General features: G+C 43.3%; 2 protein-coding genes across 3 annotated transcripts in view; both read left to right on the top strand.

Annotated features, from left to right (window-relative positions):
* Positions 1-7557, top strand: part of UBE2J1 (ubiquitin conjugating enzyme E2 J1) — a 35312-nt gene extending 27755 nt beyond the window's left edge. Inside the window, exon 8 of the mRNA XM_054162578.1 lies at positions 7105-7557. Coding sequence (XP_054018553.1) covers positions 7105-7374 — 270 coding nt within the window. The 3' untranslated portion in view covers positions 7375-7557. The remainder of the gene's footprint in view (positions 1-7104) is intronic.
* A 3344-nt stretch (positions 7558-10901) lies between these two features.
* The window catches only part of GABRR2 (gamma-aminobutyric acid type A receptor subunit rho2), a 44275-nt gene continuing 35769 nt past the window's right edge, over positions 10902-19407 (top strand). Inside the window, exon 1 of one of the 2 annotated variants that reach the window (XM_009897572.2) lies at positions 10902-11135. In XM_009897572.2, coding sequence (XP_009895874.1) covers positions 10948-11135 — 188 coding nt within the window. In that variant the 5' untranslated portion in view covers positions 10902-10947. The remainder of the gene's footprint in view (positions 11136-19407) is intronic. The other variant, XM_054162444.1, reaches the window with a different exon arrangement.

Here is a 19407-nt window from a genome sequence, read left to right as displayed (position 1 = left end):
TCAGTGCATGAATGTGTGTCCAAATATTTGTGATAAACAGAACGATGCAAAGCAGATTCATGTTTAAGGGAACAGAGTGTCACACGCGTGATTTCTAGTTGTGAGTTTGAAGCAACACCTCTTGTTTCTGAGCTGCCACATTTTGAGTGTTAGGAATTTCCTCAAGCCACTGGGGAGTGGCTTTCTTCCACACAGTGGAAGAAAGAAATGTATATCAGGAAAGACTATGCTAAAGAATCTGAGCTTGTTCTTTCTGTGTTCTTATTCATATAAAGTTAATAGAAATCTTTGATGTAGGAGGCTGGAGGCCTTGATCTCCTAATAGGCATGAAAGAGATCCATGCAAACCTCGGATCCTTTCTAATCAGCTGATCTTACCACGTGTTAAATCAATTTGTTGTGTAGGTTTCTATTGTGTAAAGACTTAATTCTACCTTACTAAGTGGCGTGCACTGGTTAGGCTGCACCTCGAGTCCTGTGTCCAGTTCTGGGCCCCGCAGTTTAGGAAGGATATTGACTTGCTGGAACGAGTCCAGAGAAGAGCAACAAAGTTGGTGAGGGGTTTGGAACATAAGCCCTACGAGGAGAGGCTGAGGGAGCTGGGGTTGCTTAGCCTGGAGAAGAGGAGACTCAGGGGTGACCTTATTACTCTCTACAACTACCTGAAGGGAGGTTGTAGACAGACGGATGTTGGTCTCTTCTCCCAGGCAGCCAGTACCAGAACAAGAGGACACAGTCTCAGGCTGCGCCAGGGGAGGTTCAGGCTAGATGTTAGGAAAAAGTTCTATACAGAAAGAGTGATTGCCCATTGGAATGGGCTGCCTGGGGAGGTGGTGGAGTCGCCATCACTGGAGGTTTTCAGGAGGAGACTTGATGGGGTGCTTGGTGCCATGGGTTAGTTGTTTGGGTGGTGTTGGATTGGTTGATGGGTTGGACGCGGTGATCTTGAAGGTCTCTTCCAACCTGGTTTATTCTATGTATTCTATGTTAGATGTGGGCAACAGACTAGATTTTTCTGTTCTTGGATGTAATGTGTATCATTTACCCTACAAATGTGTGTTCAATTAAAAGCTCTTCTAGAAAATGAGCTGTTGTGAACTTTATGCCTTTTGAGAATAAAAAGGGCCTAGGTAGACTCAGTGTTAATCCCTTGTATTAGCTTGCATAATTCTTTCTGGTATGACAGATTTAATGTACCTGACTCTGAAATCAGGGGACTGTATGTCCTGCTACTCAGTAAAGAGGAAAAAAATAACAGTGGTCATGCAGAAAGAACAAAGTGTTACTCTCCTCCTTCAGTTGGAGCAGTTGTAACCAGTCTTCATTAAAATCGTGATGGTAAACAAGTGCTAAGGAAAGGGTCATCTGTAGGTGAGGAGGAGGGAGTCTGTTGGCTATGTTTTACAATGAGGAGAAAACTGCAAACTGCTTCATGGATGATTTTGTTAGTCAGCAGCAATTGTCTATTCCATGACTGTTACTGCTTGAATGGACAGAGCTTTTTGCAGTGTATTAATGGCAAGGTGTTTGTGAGCACAGCAATGGCCTCCCCATGATAGGTTTATCTGAGCTCTTCTGTGAAGAGCACACTGAAATGGGTCTCTGGCCTGACATCGTTTTGGATCCATGCCCCCTGTTCCACATGGATCCTTACTGCTGAAGAGAGAATTTCTCATTCCTTCAGAAGAAAAGATACTTTGAATTAACCTTGCCTTCTGCTGGCTTTCATTTAGAGAAAAGAAATGCAGCCTGACTGACTGAAGAAGCACAGTACTTCAGTTAAGCATTTCCAGATTTGAAATAGTAGTTTGTGGTTCAGTAATGACAATTGTTTCAATAACAGCAGTGCAGTCATCATGTGAACTGTTGTGTTAGTCAGTATTTTAATCTTGCAGATTTTTGCCTGTGGAGAGACTTAACTGTGTGATGTAATTGTTGCATGTGTTATGTCTGTACTGCTGGAGAGTCAGTGTTAGGATAGAAGAGAACTAACCACGTTGGAAAATACCTTTGAGATTGTTGAGTCTGACCTATCATCCAGCACTATCTAATCAACTAAACCATGGCACCAAGCACCCCATCCAGTCTCTTCCTAAACACCTTCAGTGATGCTCTTGACTTTTGGTCTCTCCCTGCCTAACCTTATCTTCTAATTTACTTCCTTCCCTCCCAACCTTCTCTTGTCATTTTGCCAGACCAACAGCCAGTATATTGATGCCACACTGTGGTGGTTTGGTTTTGCACCACTGTACAAACTGGAATTTACCCCAAGGATGAACCTACCACACTACTGGAAATTAAATGAAATTGTTATTTACTGAAGTAGGCAAAATATAAAAGGTAATAAACATAAACAAATATGTAGGTACATATCCAACTAGACAATAGCCCAGCCCCCTGTGCAGACCCCCCTGGACAAAGCCCAGAGGGCTCTGTACCAGCTAGCAAGTTACCTCTATCTTGTCCCTGCCACTGTTTCTTACCATAACCCAAACAGAAATGATCAAGCCAAGCAAGCAAGGTCAGAAAACAGAGAAAGGGGGAAAGCAGCAAGAAAAAGAAAGAACAAACAAGCTGTGCTTTCAGACTATATAGAAATGCAGACCAATGACATGGGATAAACATCTCTTATGTTCTGTTCAGCCCCTTAGGGACTGTCCATCCCCTGGACCCTCTTCAATTCTCTGGAGAAACTTACTTACAATTGAGATATTAGTCTTAAACCAGTAATACACACTTAAAATTACTACAGTGTCCACTTGGGTCTGCTTTCTAGCAGAGGACTCAATGCCTTCCCACTGCAATATTGAATATACATTTCCTGAGGTCCTGCTGTTTTAAAAAGCACACTGATGATAAAGATGACTTTTTACCATGCTTTTGACCTGGTACTATGTTCTTTTCATCAAGACCTTCTAAATGGCTGTTCTCATTTGTGGCCCTACTAGCAGTGACTGAAATGTGCAACACTAGTGCAAGTGTTGCACTTTGGCTGTTAAAATACTGTGCACCTGTTATTAGAGAACATTTATCAAGTATTTAAATTACTTACCTCTGAAGAAAAGGGAGGGAAGGGAGAGGTTTTTCACCCCAGTGGTAGTTGCTTTGCAGGAGAACTTGTCATAACATTGTTGAGGTTTGCAGGTGCAAGGCATTGAGTACAACAGCATGAGAACATTACCAAGAACAATGCTGCCGTGGGGACTCTGGAAAATGCTGCCACAGCAGCTTGGGTGAAAAGACACAGAGCTGCAAGGAACAGGCTGTAAGCGTTATTAAGGTGAAACAATAGGCTATTAAAGCATTATGCAGCATGGTACTTGGAGGAGTCTGAAGCCAGTGCAGAAAACACCCCTGGTTAGACAACTTTTGACAGCATAAATACATCTCACTTTTAACTTTTTTTCCCCTTTCTTTCTTTCTTTTGTTCATTTATTTGCAGTAGCTATTGATGTCCACTCAAGGTACCTTATTTTTGTTTCAGTATTCAAAATTGCAAGCAAGGTACTGCTGGAAGTTGGCTTGATAAAAGTAGTTCCCCTTAGCATTAAGAAAAGGAGATTTTTCCACATCTGAGCAGAAGAATTTTTCAGTTAATGTATTGTAGATACCCAAGTTGGACTTAAATCCAGATTTAGTTGCCTACTAGGCCAGTGGTCACCCAAATGTTGGTGTGAAAACTCTCATCCCAGTACATGGGGCTAGTTAGTGAGGGCTGGAGAGCACTGCAGCTCACTGAGAAGCAGACTGGTAGGCTGCAGTGTTCTCTCCATACCCCTGACTGCACTGACTAAAGCCATGTGGACTATTACAGGGGCCTGAACTCCTACCATACTTGTAGCAATCTACATGTAGTATATTGATGTGGATTGAAATCCCACCTTGCTGCTTACAGGTGATGAATAAAGGTGACACTTGGTAAGAATTATAAAGCTAAAAACTGTGGTAAGACTTCTTTTCTCTTTGTGATAAAAATGTTAAGAGTAACAGCTTGGAGATGTGATGTGGTGAATGCTGCCCTTCTTCAGCAGGCTGCACGCAGTGTTGATTTCCTTACTTGCATTTTGTTCCACGGTAGAACCTTTTGTTACTTCATATATATGTATGTTTTACTAAGCTAGCCATGTGCTCTTATGACCAAGAAGGCCAGTGCCATTCTGGGGTGTATTAGGAGGAGTGTGCTTAATAGGTGAAGAGAGGTTCTCTTCCCCTTCTACCCTGCCCTGGTGAGGCCTCATCTCCAGTGTTGTGTCCAGTTCTGGGCCCCTCCGTTCAAGAAGGACCTCAGGGAACTGCTTGAAAGAGTCCAATGCAGAGCCACAGAGATTATTAAGGGACTTCAAACATCTTCCTTATGAGGAGAGACTGAGGGAGCTGAGGCTCTTCAGCTTGGAGAGGAGGAGCCTGAGGGGTGACTTCATTCATGTTTATAAAGATGTAAAGGGTGGGTGCCAAGAGAGCGGAGTCAGGCTCTGCTTGGTGATGCCCAGTGGCAGGACAAGGGGCAGTGGGTGGAAGTTGAGGCATAGGAAAATTTTTTTTTTCCCTGTGAGGGTGACAGAACACTGGAACAGGCTGCCCAGGGGGGTTGTGGAGTCTTCCTCTCTGGAGATACTCAAGACCTGCCTGGATGCATTCCTGTGTGATCCGGTCTAGGTGATCCTGCTGTGGCAGAGGGTTGGACTGGATGATCTTTCAAGGTCCCTTCCAACCCCTAACGTTCTGTGATTCTGTGCTTTATCAAATTCACATGGCCTTAGAGCAAAATTTTCTACCAGTCTTCATAGTTTCAGAAGCTTCAGAAATACCACACACAAAGTTTCTAGTCCTACATGACTGTAAAGATCAGGTGCTAAAGGTGGTTATAATGCAGCTCTAAGTAGATACTTTTAGTCTATTAAGCCCTCTTCCCCAACATTTCCAGCATGGTTTGGCAGAAAAGGACTTAAAATTGGGTGGAAATTGTCATGTGAGGTATTATGTTCATCTGAATATGAAGAAACCCGGGTGTGTGACAGCTAGTGCTAGTGACTTGAGTAAGTATGAAGGAGCAGGAATATGTCCAGAGTTTCTTTTCCCCTTTTTTAAGTAAAGCTACTTTAAAAAGAACAGCATTTTGCCTGCTGAGTTTGCAGTCCTTGCTTCCTGATTTTACTTCTGTTCCTCTCCCCTTCTGTGAAAGATGGGAATGTAGATGAATCTGGGAACTGCGTTTTCAAAGGTTCAGCTTCCCTAAGTCTTTATTTTCTTTGGCATGAGGAGCATTCAAGTTGGTTCAGTATGAATCAGAATGACTTTCTTGTGCAGTGTAATGGGAATTGTGGCAACTGCTAATGGTGTTCTTGGCCGTCTCTGCTGATGAAATAAATGTTTTACAAACATTTTTCTTTGGAGCTAACCAAGCTGCTTGCTTGCTTGGGCAAGAAACGCATGTCAATGGGCAAGCTGTCAAATGTGGTCAGCAGTTGCATCAGTACTTCCTTGCTGATAGTAAATAGTGGGAAACAGTAATGATGAGGAGGTCAGAAAGGGAGGTCTCTTCCACAGCCTAGGCAAATCACTAGGTCGGAACTTGGAATTCTTCTCCCACGCACAGAATACGTGGCCAAAAAGTCATGGGAGCAAATGTTACTTGCTGTCTTGTAGATCATCAAACCTGGTACACAGTTCAGGATGTTCCCTATCTGGCAACGTGGAAAGGACATCTTTTGTAGATAGAGTTAGCTGGCCAGAACAGTGTTTAGGATTATGGATATAGTGTCCATCAAAAGGCTTTTGCTTGGAGGAAATATTAATGACCTGCTGTAATGATAACCATTCTTTTAGAAGGGAGGGAGGAGAAAGCTGACTCTGGAAAAGAGCTGCAGGTTCCTTCAAGTGGGACTGCCTGCAAACTGTGCTAAGGAGTGAAAAGATGACTTCAAAAAGTAAAGAACTTTGTCAGAGCTACCTTTTAAAAGCACTTTAACATGTAACCTTGTCAAAACGCTTGTTTCCCACAGCTGTGCTGTGGCACTGTTTAAAATACTTAAGTGCTGGAAGTTTGAGCCTTTTAGTGTCGCAGTCAGGATTGGGCTGGTGGAGTATCAGAACCCATCGTTTCAGTCTTGCAAGCTAGAAAATTATTTTCTTCAGTATAATACTCTCCTGAGGTGAACCTGAGTTGTGGAAGTTTGTTTTTCCCCTGGTTATAATGGCAGAACAGCGTTTGACCAGTAGAGGGCAATAGGTCTGTGCAGGCTTCAGTGTGGTGCTCGGCCGTTCCTGCTGCAGTCACTTAGGGGTTTTGTGTCCAGGGGTTTTGCTTTATTTTGTTGTTTTCCGGTATTCTTGGTGCTGATGAGAATAGATTTTTGGACCCAGTTGTCCACAGGAGGCAGTGCAGCATTGCTTAGTTATACTTCTCTGGACTCTTCTCCTTTCTTTCTTGCCCTCCCCAACTTTTTTCCCTTTTGGTGTAGGTAACATTATAAATCCTCAGAGACTTAACTGTCTGGAGGATCATTAAAGTTTCTTGAGCTGTGAAGTGTTAAGCAAAGATATTTGAAATCTCTTGATTTGGGAACCAATCTAGAACTCAAATACTGTTTGATGGACCTTTTTGAGACTTTGCTTGTCATCAGAACTGCTATTTTGAAGGTTGAAGTAGGCTTCTTCTCAAGACAGCGTATGGACAAAAATGTTGACTATAACCACCTCCTAACTGCTTGTGACGTGCCTTCTCAGGCTTTCAAGTAGTAACAGTTACCTGAAGAGTGTGTTTGAGTCCTGATCATTTTATTCCCTGCTAATCTTAGACCCTCTCTTCTCCCAGGCAACCAGCACTAAGAGGACACAGTCTCAAGCTGCACCAGGGGAGGTTTAGGCTGGATGTTAGAAAGAAAGAGAGACTGGCCATTGGAATGTGCTGCCCAGGGAGGTGGAGGAGTCACCATCACTGGGGGTGTTTAGGAAGAGGCTGGATGGGCTGCTGGGTGCCATGGTTTAGTTGATTAGATTGTGTTGGGTGATAGGTTGGACTCGATGATTTTGAAGGTCTTTTCAACCTGGTTAATGCTTTTCTGTGCTATTCTATTCTCACAACTCTCCATGTTTCTTTTTCAGCCTGAGACTCAGACTAGCAGTGCAGCAGCTGGTCAAGAGCGTGCTACGCCAGTGTCCACGAACACCTCCATGAGTCCTCGTCAGCGCCGTGCCCAGCAGCAGAGTCAGCGACGGGCTCCTTCTTCAGCTGACTTCAATCGGGTACAGCAGCCCAGAGTCAACATGAACCACACTGGATCAACTGTTCTGATTGTCCTTTTGACTTTTGCATTGGCAGCTCTTATATTTCGTAGAATATATTTGGCTAATGAGTACATTTTTGAGTTGTAAGGTTGTCAGTGGTGACGGCGGTGACCGGAGTGCTTCCCTGAGCGCTCTCTCTTGGGTGTGACACCAGAACTGTTTACAAAGATTCCTTTTTGTATTTATGCTTAAATCCCTATGAATGTTCTTCTACCTACCCATAGAATACTTGTGAGAAAAATCAAAGTTGGTCATGCAGCTGTGACAAGTGTTAATCGAGTATCCACTGGATACTTGGAAAAACAGTGCAGTGGAATAGCACCAATACGGCATGGGGGGGTGGGGAGTCAGTCAGTTTGAGTAATTGATCAACTAGGAAAAAAGACTTTTTTTTAGTAAGTGTCTAACTCACTTTTTTTATGGAACATAAATGCAGTTAATCACCCCCTCTGAGTTAGTGTCAGGTTTGACACTGGGGAAGGAAGTATACCCTGAAACACTGCTATGTGTTCGTGTCCAGTGAACTCTAATTTGGAGGGGATGCGGTTTTGTAACCACTTCTTACTTACCGTGAGGCGTTTTTAGAGAGGGGAGCACACACAAGCGGGCTGTGACACTGCTCGGGGTATGTGACAGGGGAAAAGGAGTAGGGGAGGGGAAAAAGGGGCCAGAAAACTACTTGCATTCATTGGGGGTTTTTTTGGAAGAAAGATTGGATAATCTTTGTCAAGATTTGAATGTCGTCTTCTCGTTCTCTCGATTGTATATCTTGTTGTTTTGGGGGTTTGTTTTTTAAGTTGAAGGTCGTATAAGACATGTCTATTCTTGCAACAGGTATAAATATGTAATATAATTATTTACCCAGAGCTATTGTCTTTTAATTATACCAGAAATCTATGTAATGTGTTAAACTGAACGTTTCTTAGGTGGCTTTTATTTACTACAGAAAACCTTAAACCTTACTATACTTAAAACTCTTGTATGTATGAACATGCTTAAAGAGAAATATTTATTAAAACCTTGGTAGTAATAAATTCAAGCCAGTCTGTAGCTGTGTTTGAAGTATCCCATGGTCTTCTGCTTGGTGGGTTTGTGTCATGGTTTGGGGTGTTTTTTTAAAGCCACAATCAGTATTGGTCCCACAGGCTTCCTGCATTATTAGTGTATTGAAACCAAAATATTGGCAATATCTCTCAAAGCTGTAAAGTCACACAGCAGCAATTACACCTACAGGTAGTTGTTAGGGGTTTGAGAGCTTCTGTTTGTTAGTATTTAAGTATTGAGTGAAGTAGAATAGAATAGAATACAATAGACCAGGTTGGAAGAGACCCTCAAGATCATCACATCCGACCCATCAACCAATCCAATCTGAAGGGAGGTTGTAGATGGGCAGATGTTGGTCTCTTCTCCCAGGCAGCCAGCACCAGAACAAGGGGGGGAGGTTTAGTTTGGATGTTAGGAAGAAGTTCTATACAGAGAGAGTGATTGCCCATTGGAATGGGCTGCCTGGGGAGGTGGTGGAGTCACCATCATTGGAGGTGTTCAGGAGGAGACTTGATAGGGTGCTTGGTGCCATGGTTTAGTTGTTTAGGTGGGTTGGACGCGATGATCTTGAAGGTCTCTTCCAACCTGGTTTAGTCCTATTCTATTCCTATTCTATTCTATTCTATTCTATCGACCTAAACAAAGAAAGCAATCAACAGGACGATTTTCTTCTTGTTACTGTTCAGATTTAAATGTGGTCTAGCATCTTTATTTCAAAGACAGTGACATTCAGCTGCCATTTTGTTGCTGTGAAAAGTGTCAGCATTGACTTCAGTGAGATTCTCATCCTGTTTCTCAGCATTGCTCAGGCTTCCTACAGCTTTCCTGAGTTCTGTTAAACAATTTGTATTACTGTTTTGAAACATTAAAGTAACTCCAACTGCTTCTAAAACAAGGAAAGCCCATTGTGTCTTGAAGGGGAAGCAGAGATAGCACACAGTTTTGGAGAGCTTTTTGTCTTAGCACTTTCTGTGGATTGTTGATAACCTTGTGTGCAGGTACAATGGAGCAAAGATCAAAAAGCAGTTTTCTTCTGACATTCAGACAGATGTGAGTCATTTATTCAGTCAGTTCAGCAGTTACTTACACATTCTGTTGTAGAACAGTTTGATGTCAGTATGTTAATTGTTGTGGTTTTTACCTAATTAGTATATTTGTTGTTATATTTATTTAGAGACTGGATGGGGTGCTTGGTGCCATGGTTTAGTTCATTAGATAGTGTTGGGTGATAGGTTGGACTCGAAGATCTCAAAGATCTCTTCCAACCTGGTCTGGTCTGGTCTATTCTATTCTATTCTATTCAAATGGATGGATCTGAGCTTGGCATTTCAATGAGGCTGTACCACTGATTTACAAGATGACTTTGTAACACATTCTATTCTATTCTATTCTATTCTATTCTATTCTATTCTATTCTATTCTATTCTATTCTATTCTATTCTATTCCTATTCATTAGGCATTTACAAAAAAGAAAGAATTAAAACCAAAGCCCCCAAACACAAAACCCCCAGCCCCAAACCACAGAAACCCTTTCCAGATCCTGTAGTTTCTAAAATACAAAGTGCTGTGTTCCCTAGCTGCTGTGTTGCTTGGGTGCTTGTTCTCATCCAGTGTTGCAAGCTTGGGCTCACAGAAGAGAGTTTTGAAAGAGGTGTGACCCAAAAGACAGTTTTGCTGGATGTTGACCTGCTTGCTGGTCTGGAAGCTTTGCTGTGAGTGTGCTTTGCTTTTCCTGGAAACTCCCAAACTTTTGTTCTCCTACCTCTACGCTATGCTGGCTGTTGGTGAAGCAGTTGAGTCTTTTGCAAAGAGGCAGTCTGCACTGCCCTCTGGATAGGCTGTGGAAAAAACCAAGCTTCCAGTGGTTTCTGAAGGCAGCCTCTTCTCTGTGATCAAATCTCCTTTATAGCTTTGCTTTTCTTTCCCCACCCCCAAAGCATTTTTCAAATAAAAGTTAAAATGCCTGACTGTGCAAATACCTCTTTGAAAAGGAAATATGAACAGTGGCTTTGGCTTATGTAAAGAGTCAGGTGCATGTATAGGGATGCTTTGGGGGGGTTACCGTGTTTTATGTTTCCTTTAAAGGTTAATGGTGAATAAAGTCATGAATTTCAGAGGGAATAGCTCATCTTTTATCTTCAAGAGTACAAAGAACCAGGCTACACCAGAGAATCAAGAGGGCTGTAATGCCATCAGAATAGGTCCCCTCCACGATGACACGCGTGTCTGCAAACGCAGCACGGGCCCTTGCCGCTTGGGAAGGATGCCCTGTGAAAGAAGAGAAAATCTGGAAAGCCTAATGAAGAGGGACAGCCTGGTTTTGCACAGCCTGGCAGGAGGGGTAGCGCTGCCCTGAGATTAGGGGATTGAGCAGAAAGCCGGCGTGCGGAGTTGCGGCTTTTTATATAATGGCTTTAGTAAATATCCTTTAGGAGCCAGCAGAATCGTCTGGTGAGGCAAACTTCGTGAGTAATGGCCAATCATTAAGCGGTGATGAGGGAAAAGCTTTTGAGTGAGAAGCTGGTGAAAGCCTGTGTCAAACACCACGTCGGGAAAGCAGCGCTTCTGCCACCCGTCACTGATGAGCAGCCGCCGGCGGAGCTGGAGCTGATTCAATGTTCAAACCCGGGGGGACTTGTGCTACGGGAGGTTACTGGAGTGCTGAGTGCCCGGCTCCTCTGCCCAGCGAGATGCCTTATTTTGCAAAACTCCTGTTGTTAATCTTTTGCTTAGTTCTTCTCGTGGAAAGCAGAAAACACAGGAGGAGGAGGTGGACAAACCAGCTGGAGGTGCAGAGGGCAAGGTAAGGGTTGCTGAAACACCTGCGTTTGTTTCCCTGGGGTTTTATGGATGTGATAGACACAAAAGTCTGCCGTGCAAGTGTCCTCGTGTATCATATGTGGGCAAACAGCTTTCCAGGTAGGGTTTTCCTAATCACTTTCTGGCAGTGTAATCAGTTTTAACTGTAAATAAGACACATGTAATGCTGGTGTTAATTAACTCTTAACAAGGCAAGTTTTGCAGAGAAGTTTACCATTTCAGCATGGATTGTGGAAGAAATGTTCTTAGCTTTCTATAGGAAGTACTGAGAGAGTTCAGAGAATTCACAGTTAATAGAGATGTCAAAAATCTCCTCCTTGTTTCAGCACTGTTTTAAGAGCAAGTTATTTACCCTGCTTGCTGGAACATCTGTGCTGCTTGTGTTCGCTTGAAGCTGCATTTTATTCTCTACAAGTGTGATGTGTGGGTATTGTGTTATGCTGATTAGTAACAAATAAATCTCTGGAAGTTACCCAGGGCTTGTAGAATTAACATCTATTTTGAAGAAACACGTGGCAACTTTAAGAAAAGAAAACAAATATATATAAAGCAAAGGCATGAGGAAGAGTTAAAGGTCTTAGCAGAGTTTATTAGATTTAGTGTTGCTGAGATTTGACCAGAGGTTTACATTAGAAAAGCTAATCTTCCAGACCTGTCAGACAGTCCAAAGGATGTTATCCCTTTTTGTGGTTATGTCATCCAGTGGCAATTATATCTTACAAGACTCTGTGTTGTTTGGAGGGCTCAAAAATAAAATTGGGTTAATCCATTTTACTAAGTGGCTTCACCGTGGCTGGAAACCTTCATTTTGTCATTTATGTTCTTGGGGTCTTGGTGTAACACTCAACGCGTTTCTAGGGAGCGTTGTTACTTGGAGGCTTTACAAAGAAATACTGTGAGAGAATCATTGAAAGAAAGACCAAACCTGTGTGCTGATAGAAAAAAATACAATAGCATGTGCTTTCAGTGATGTAAATGTTATAGAATAGAATAGAAAAGAATAGAATAAACCAGGTTGGAAAAGACCTCTGAGATCATCGAGTCCAACCTATCATCCAACACCATCTAATCAACTAAACCATGGCACAAAGCACCCCATCCAGTCTCTTCCTAAACACCTCCAGGGATGGTGACTCCACCACCTCCCTGGGCAGCACATTCCAATGGCCAATCACTCTTTCTGTGAAGAACTTTTTCCTAACATCCAGCCTAAACCTCCCCTGGCACAGCTTGAGACTGTGTCCTCTTGTTCTGGTGCTGGTTGCCTGGGAGAAGAGACTTACCCCCTCCTGGCTACAACCTCCCTTCATGTAGTTGTAGGCAGCAATAAAGTCTCCTCTGAGCCTTCTCTTCTCCGGACTAAGCAAGCCCAGCTCCCTCAGCCTCTCCTCATAGGGCTTATAAAGCTGAAACGGCAAGGGCGTGATGCTGGAATCCTAAAGCCAGCTGAAGTTTTACCACTGACTTCCACGGCATCTGCATTACCGAATGAGGTCTTTCATTTAACTGTGAAATCCAAGTGTTCCAAGTCAAAGTTCTGGGAAATGTGGTGGCTTCAACAGCAGCATTTTCCTGCAAACTGTTCACATGCAGTAGACATCATCTACTTTGAAACAACAACATAAATCCATATTTCAAGCGTGCCTTTGCACACAAGTAGTCTCAGTCTCTGGGTTAAACACCTGTTGGGACAATAATTAACAGTTTCTGAAGCGCTGCTCTTCTTCTGAACCTGTGACAGAGTGGAAGTCAAAGTACTGCTAAAATTACTTATAGAAATGAATTTACTGTAAAGAGTAACTGGCACTGTTTGGTTTCCTATGGAATAATGATTTTAATGAACAGTTTTCTGGCCAGGTAGAGCTTTAACTATGTTGGGGTTGAGGTGAGGAGGAAAAAGTAATTGGCCATTGGAATGTGCTGCCCAGGGAGGTGGTGGAGTCACTGTCCCTGTAAGTGTTTAAAAAGAGACTGGATGAGGCACTTAATGCCATGGTTTAGTTGATTAGTGTTGGGTGATAGGTTGGGCATGATGATCTCTGAGGTCTTTTCCAACCTGGTTATTTCTGTATTCTGTATATGCTCTAAATGAAACTCTTCAAGAAGTTGAGAGGATGAGGGAAGTGTTAATACATGTGTTTACACTGGGATGATTAAAACTAAAGGAGCCCACACAGAAAGGGAAAGAAGATAATCTTTCCTCTGCAGGCGCTGGAAGTGTTCAAAAAAGGATTGGATGTGGCACTTGGAGCCATGGTTTAGTTGTCAGGTGGTGTTAGGTGATAGGTTGGACTTGGTCTTTTCCAGCCTGGTTGATTCTGTGATACGTGCCTCATATATAGATATGTGCAACATATATAAGAACTATGCAAGATCACGTTCCAATGCCTATCAAATGTGAATGACACTTAGATACAAAGAATTTAGATATTTAGACAAAGAGAGTTCTTCAATACTGAAAGAAAGAGAAGAGTATATGGAGCAGTAATGTGGGTATGCTAAATTTCCAGTTCCATATAAAAAGTGTAGTTGTCGCCGAACAGAGAGACTGAAGGAGCCAGGGCAGTTTAGTTTGAAGGAGAGAAGGCTAAGGGGAGACCTTATTACCGTCTACAACTACCTGAAAGGACGTTGTGGAGGGGTTGGTGCTGGTCTCTTCTCACAGGTAATTGGTGATAGAGCAAGAGGGAGCAGCCTCAGACTGCAACAGGGTAGGTTTAGACCAGATATGAGGAGAAAAATATTCACGGAAAGTGGTCGGAGGCTGCCCAGGGAGGTGGCTGAGTCACCAGCCCTGGATGTGTGTGAAGGTCATTTGAATGTGGTGTTTGGGTGTATGGTTTAGGGGTGAACTTCGTAGAGTAGGGTTAGTAGTTGAGCTTGATGATCCCAAGGGTCTTTTCCAGCCTGAATGATTCTGTGACTCTGTGAGCCATCAAGGAATAGTGGACTGTTGTAGTAGAAGGAAATGATGACCTGTCCCTATGCTGGTTTGCTAATTACGTAGGAGCAATGAAAACAGCGTCCTTCTTACTAATTTCATCAGACTTGCTGCTTAGCATTTCTCCTGCTGACTTACCATACAAAATACAGCGAGTTTTACAGTGAATGCATTGGCCAAGAAAGGTTATTCCTGTGTCTTTTAAGCTGATACATCAACCCGATCTAAAGCTTTTTGTATTGATTTCCAGAAGCTAGCTTGGGTTGTGCAAGCCCAGAACATCAGTGAGCTGTTTGCAGAGGTTAAATGTTGCACAGAGGTTCTTGCCCACAGAGCTGTGAGGGCTGAGGTGAACTGGTCCTACAGGTGCCAAGTTGGCTCTCTGCTGAGGGTACCCAGAAAAGCTGAGCCTGTGCCTTCATGGGAAAGGAAATACTACTGCCAGGCTAGGGCTGTGGAGTAAAGAACCCAAATGAAGAAATGCCAGGTTCAGGGTTGTCTGTGCACCCTTAATTACTCCTCATTTTAAATCAATGTTGAGCTGTAATGTATTACTCTTTCTGTGAGCAATACCTCCCTCAGCGTGCTGAACGGGTAACACTTGCTTAATTAGCAACTGTGTCGTGTTCCATTTTCTCTAACCATTGGACTGAGCTGCCCAGGGAGGTGGTGGAGTCACCGTCACTGGAGGTGTTTAGGAAGAGACTGGATGGGGTGCTTGGTGCCACGGTTTAGTTGATTAGGTGGTGTTGGATGATGGATTGGACTCGATCTTTTTCCAACCTGGTTAATTCCAGGTGGGGGTTGGTCTCTTCTCCCTTGCAACCAGCACCGGAACAAGAGGACACAGTCTCAAGCTGCAGCAGGGGAAGTTTAGGCTCAAGGTGAGGAGAAAGTTCTTCACAAAAAGAGAGATTGGCCACTGGAATGTGCTGCCCAGGGAGGTGGTGAAGTCACCATCCCTGGAGGTGTTCAAGAAGGGATTGGACGTGGCACTTGGTGCCATGGTTTAGTAGTCATGAGGTCTGTGGCGACAGGTTGGACTTGATGATCCTTGAGGTCTTTTCCAACCTTATTGATTCTATGATTCTATGATCAGTGGGGGTTTTATTTTATTTTATTTTTTGAGTCCTGCTGAGCTGTTATCTAATTTCTCATGCTAGCCAAATCTAATCTTCTTTGATCTATTTGGAATATAAAAAGGCTCTGGTTTATGTGATTGTGGTGGGTTGAAATTACACCTCCCCCACCCCCAACTGATTGGGAGAAAATACCCCTAAAATAAAACTGCCAGTCCAGCTCAGTTTGGGATGGAAGCAAACAAAGCTATCTTTACAAGCAAACTACAATCTAGAAACATGAAATGCAATGAGTATGTACAAAATACACAGTATATGTACACTCACACTCGCTCTCTTTATTTATTTATTTACAATTTATAAAGAACACAAACTCCTCAGATCCCCCTGGGCAGATCCAGGGGACCTGGTCACTTCCTCCCTCCACTCCCTCCACCACCATTACTGGAGGTGTTTAAGAAGAGACTGGATGAGGCACTTGGTGCCATGGTTTGGTTGATTAGATGGTGTTGGGTGATAGGTTGGACTTGATGGTCTCAAAGGTCTTTCCCAACCTGGTTGAGTCCTATCCTATCCTATCCTATCCTATCCTATCCTTCCCTATCCTATCCTATCCTTCCCTATCCTTCCCATTACCTCATACAGTAGTAAAAACAGAGACACCGCTGGCAAGGCCACGGGGTGTTTCTATTCTATTGTTTCCATTCTATTCTGTTCCCATCCCATCCCATCCCATCCCATCCCATCCTATCCTATCCTATCCTATCCTTCCTTCCCGTTACCTCACACACTAGTCAAAACAGAGACACCCCTGGCAAGGCCACGGAAGAGAGAGAGAGAGGAAAGCTGCACGCAGAAATGACAGGAGAGGAAAAGAGAGAGAGAACTGCTTATGCCTCTGCTCTATATTCCTGTTAGCAACCCAAAGAATTACAGTGACCTTAGCATTATCTTCCTTCTGCATCCAATGGTAAATTGTTTTACTTTCAGCCTTTGCAGTCAGGGTCTGGGCTAAAGTTCCCCTTTCAAACTGCAGCAGTAATTGAGAACAATTCTGAATAAAAGTGGCTGGAAGGGGAAAAACTTTATATATTATATATTTTTATATATTATATTGTTATAATATGTATATTTATATTAGAGACTATTAAATTATTTATTATATTATATTTTATTATAAGCTATATAAGATTTTAAAGGATTTTAAAGATTTTTAAGCTATATATTTTAAAGGTACATAATAGTATATAATATGTATATACAATGTAATATGTATATGTGATATGATCTGTATATCTATTATTTTAGATGTATGTTTATATATTTATTAAAAAAATAATTACAGGGCAATAATGGAGAGTCCAATACAGAGTCACCATCCCTGGAGGTGTTCAAGAGGGGATTGGACGTGGCACTTGGTGCCGTGGTTTAGTCATGAGGTCTGTGGTGAGAGGTTGGACTCGATGATCTTTGAGGTCTCGTCCAACCTTGGTGATTCTGTGTGAGTCTCAGTGAGATGTCCCCATCTCTTTTCTGTAAACAGGAACAAGTCTTCAGAAAAGACAATCTGACCAAACTCATCCCACTTGTGCATAAACAGCAAGAAAATCATACACGAAAACCATGTCAAAAAAAAAGAAGGAAAAGAAATGCAAAGGAGAGAAGGAGATGGGTGGCTGTGAGTGAATAGAGGTCAGCTTCGGAGAGTGCATAAAGCCAAAAGAAACACTGGCAAATCCATAATCAGAAGTGCTAAAGACCATAAGTATATCAGGGAGGATTTATGGGATACTGATGATCAGATTGTCGGCACAGACACCCGATGGGCAGGAGGGGTCATTGTATCCTTCAGCTCTGCAAAGGCACTGGTGGCTGTGTCCACCTTCGCTGCAGATAATGAGATGCTTCCTGTGCCAAATGGTGGGGGTGGCATCAGACGCCTGCTGGGAGGGATCAGAAGACACCAGCACACCTGATGTCACTGTTGCAAAGGATGGGTGTTTTTCAAACAAACTCAGTCTTGCTCTTGGATGAAATTGGCAAAAGTAATTGTCACACATTTGAAAGGCTGTATAGACTGCCTCTCATTAAAAATAGCTCCATGCAAAGTCTTTGTAAATAGATTAAATGGATTAAAAATTAAATGTCAGACCCCTCTCTGTCAATTCTGAATCGCCTGTCACGTACCTGAAGGATTATGCCTGAACTGATGATTAAATGCTGGCTATTAAATGCATCCCTTGGCTCAGGAAGTTCCTGAAAACCTCTTTTATTCCCTAAAGGCAGTGTCGGTGTCCCCAGCCAGCCCTCTGAAGCCTCTGCACTCATAGGCCTCTTAGCACCTCTCCTGGGTGCTATTTGCTCTTTGATGGTTTGCAAAGTATAGCCAGGTGGGGGTTAGTCTCTTCTCCCAGGCAACCAGCACCAGAACAAGAGGACACAGTCTCAAGCTGCGCCAGGGGAAGTTTAGGCTGGATGTTAGGAAGAAGTTCTTCATAGAAAGAGAGATTGGCCATTGGAATGGGCTGCCCAGGGAGGTGGTGGAGTCACCATCACTGGAGGTGTTTAGGAAGAGACTGGATGGGGTGCTTGGTGCCATGGTTTAGATGATTAGATAGTGTTGGATGATAGGTTGGACTCAATGATCTCAAAGGTCTTTTCCAACCTGGTTAATCCTATCCTATCCTATCCTATCCTATCCTATCCTATCCTATCCTATCCTATCCTATCCTATCCTATCCTATCCTATTCAAATGGATGGATCTGAGCTTGGAATTTCAGTGAGGCTGTACCACTGATTTACAAGATGACTTTGTAACACCATCAGGGTTTTCCATACTATTTAGACCCCATGCAACATGAAGTTTTATAGGATTTTTAATTTTATCTTTTTTCTCCTCCATTCTCTGAGCACTCCTGGGTACTTAGGCCCTTCCCTGATGGTTAAGGTCAGGCAGGCACAGGAAGATCACTCAGCTCCACTTCCAGCTTTTTGGGAACAGAGGCAATGCTGTTGTCAGCAACCCAGACCTTTGCCAAGAAACACAACCTGCCCCTGCAGCAAGCAGCTCGAAACGAGACTTTTGCCTCCAATCATTTCCATTCATGGTTGTGCTTGGATTTATCCCCCTGCTTTCAGGTTAAAATGAATGCAAGCCCTGTTGGGAGTGCATTAGCTCCAGCTGCCTCATTCTTTACAGCCAGCAGGCAGAGAGACATGCTCTGACATTCTGATTTAAATAGGAGATGATGGTGAGGTGAAGGTGGATCCAAGTTTTCCTGTGAAGTGTGTGCCCTGAGGAACAAGGGCTTATAGTACTTCAAAACATCAATTTAATAGTAAAAAATAATTGTGCTGCTTCTTTTTTTCATCACTGGAATGTGTTGCCCAGGGAAGTGGTGGAGTCACCATCCCTGGAGGTGTTCAAGGGGGGATTGGACTGGGCCCCTCAGTTTAAGAAGGACATTGAGACCCTTGAACGTGTCCAGAGAAGGGCAATGAGGCTGGGGAGAGGCCTTGAGCACAAGCCCTATGAGGAGAGGCTGAGGGAGCTGGGGTTGTTTAGCCTGGAGAAGAGGAGGCTCAGGGGAGACCTTATTGCTCTCTACAACTACCTGAAGGGAGGTTGTAGCCAGGAGGAAGTTCATCTCTTCTCTCAGGCAACCAGTGCCAGAATGAGAGGACACAGTCTCAAGCTGTGCCAGGGGAAGTTTAGGCTGGAGGTGAGGAGAAAGTTCTTCACTGAGAGAGTTGTTAGCCATTGGAACGTGCTGCCCGGGGAGGTGGTGGAGTCACCATCCCTGGAGGGGTTCAAGAGGGGATTGGACGTGGCACTTGGTGCCATGGTTTAGTCATGAGGTCTGTGGTGAGAGGTTGGACTTGATCTTTGAGGTCTCTTCCAACCTTGGTGATACTGTGATACTGTGATCTCTTTACTTAAGCAAACAGGTTATCAATGTAAGCAGCAGCAGCTATCAGCCCCCCTTAGGTCCTACCATTCCTTTTCTGAATTGAATTCTGATGAAAGGCCTTTCTTCTGGTACGTAATTTAAGCTCCCTTTGCTCATACTCACCATGATTTCTGTTTTAATGTCCCTAAGGCACATCCACAGCCCTTCCACAGCCACTCTTCTCTCTCTGGTGGTGGTTTTCTAAGCTCTGAACTTCTGACCAAGATTTTAAGCCTAATATACACTCTTTTTTGTCTCTCTTAGAGTAGTGCCTTTCTATTTCC

The sequence above is a fragment of the Dryobates pubescens genome, chromosome 6, assembly GCF_014839835.1.
Source record: "Dryobates pubescens isolate bDryPub1 chromosome 6, bDryPub1.pri, whole genome shotgun sequence".
NCBI lineage: Eukaryota > Metazoa > Chordata > Aves > Piciformes > Picidae > Dryobates > Dryobates pubescens.
This window is presented reverse-complemented; position numbering and strand designations above follow the sequence as displayed.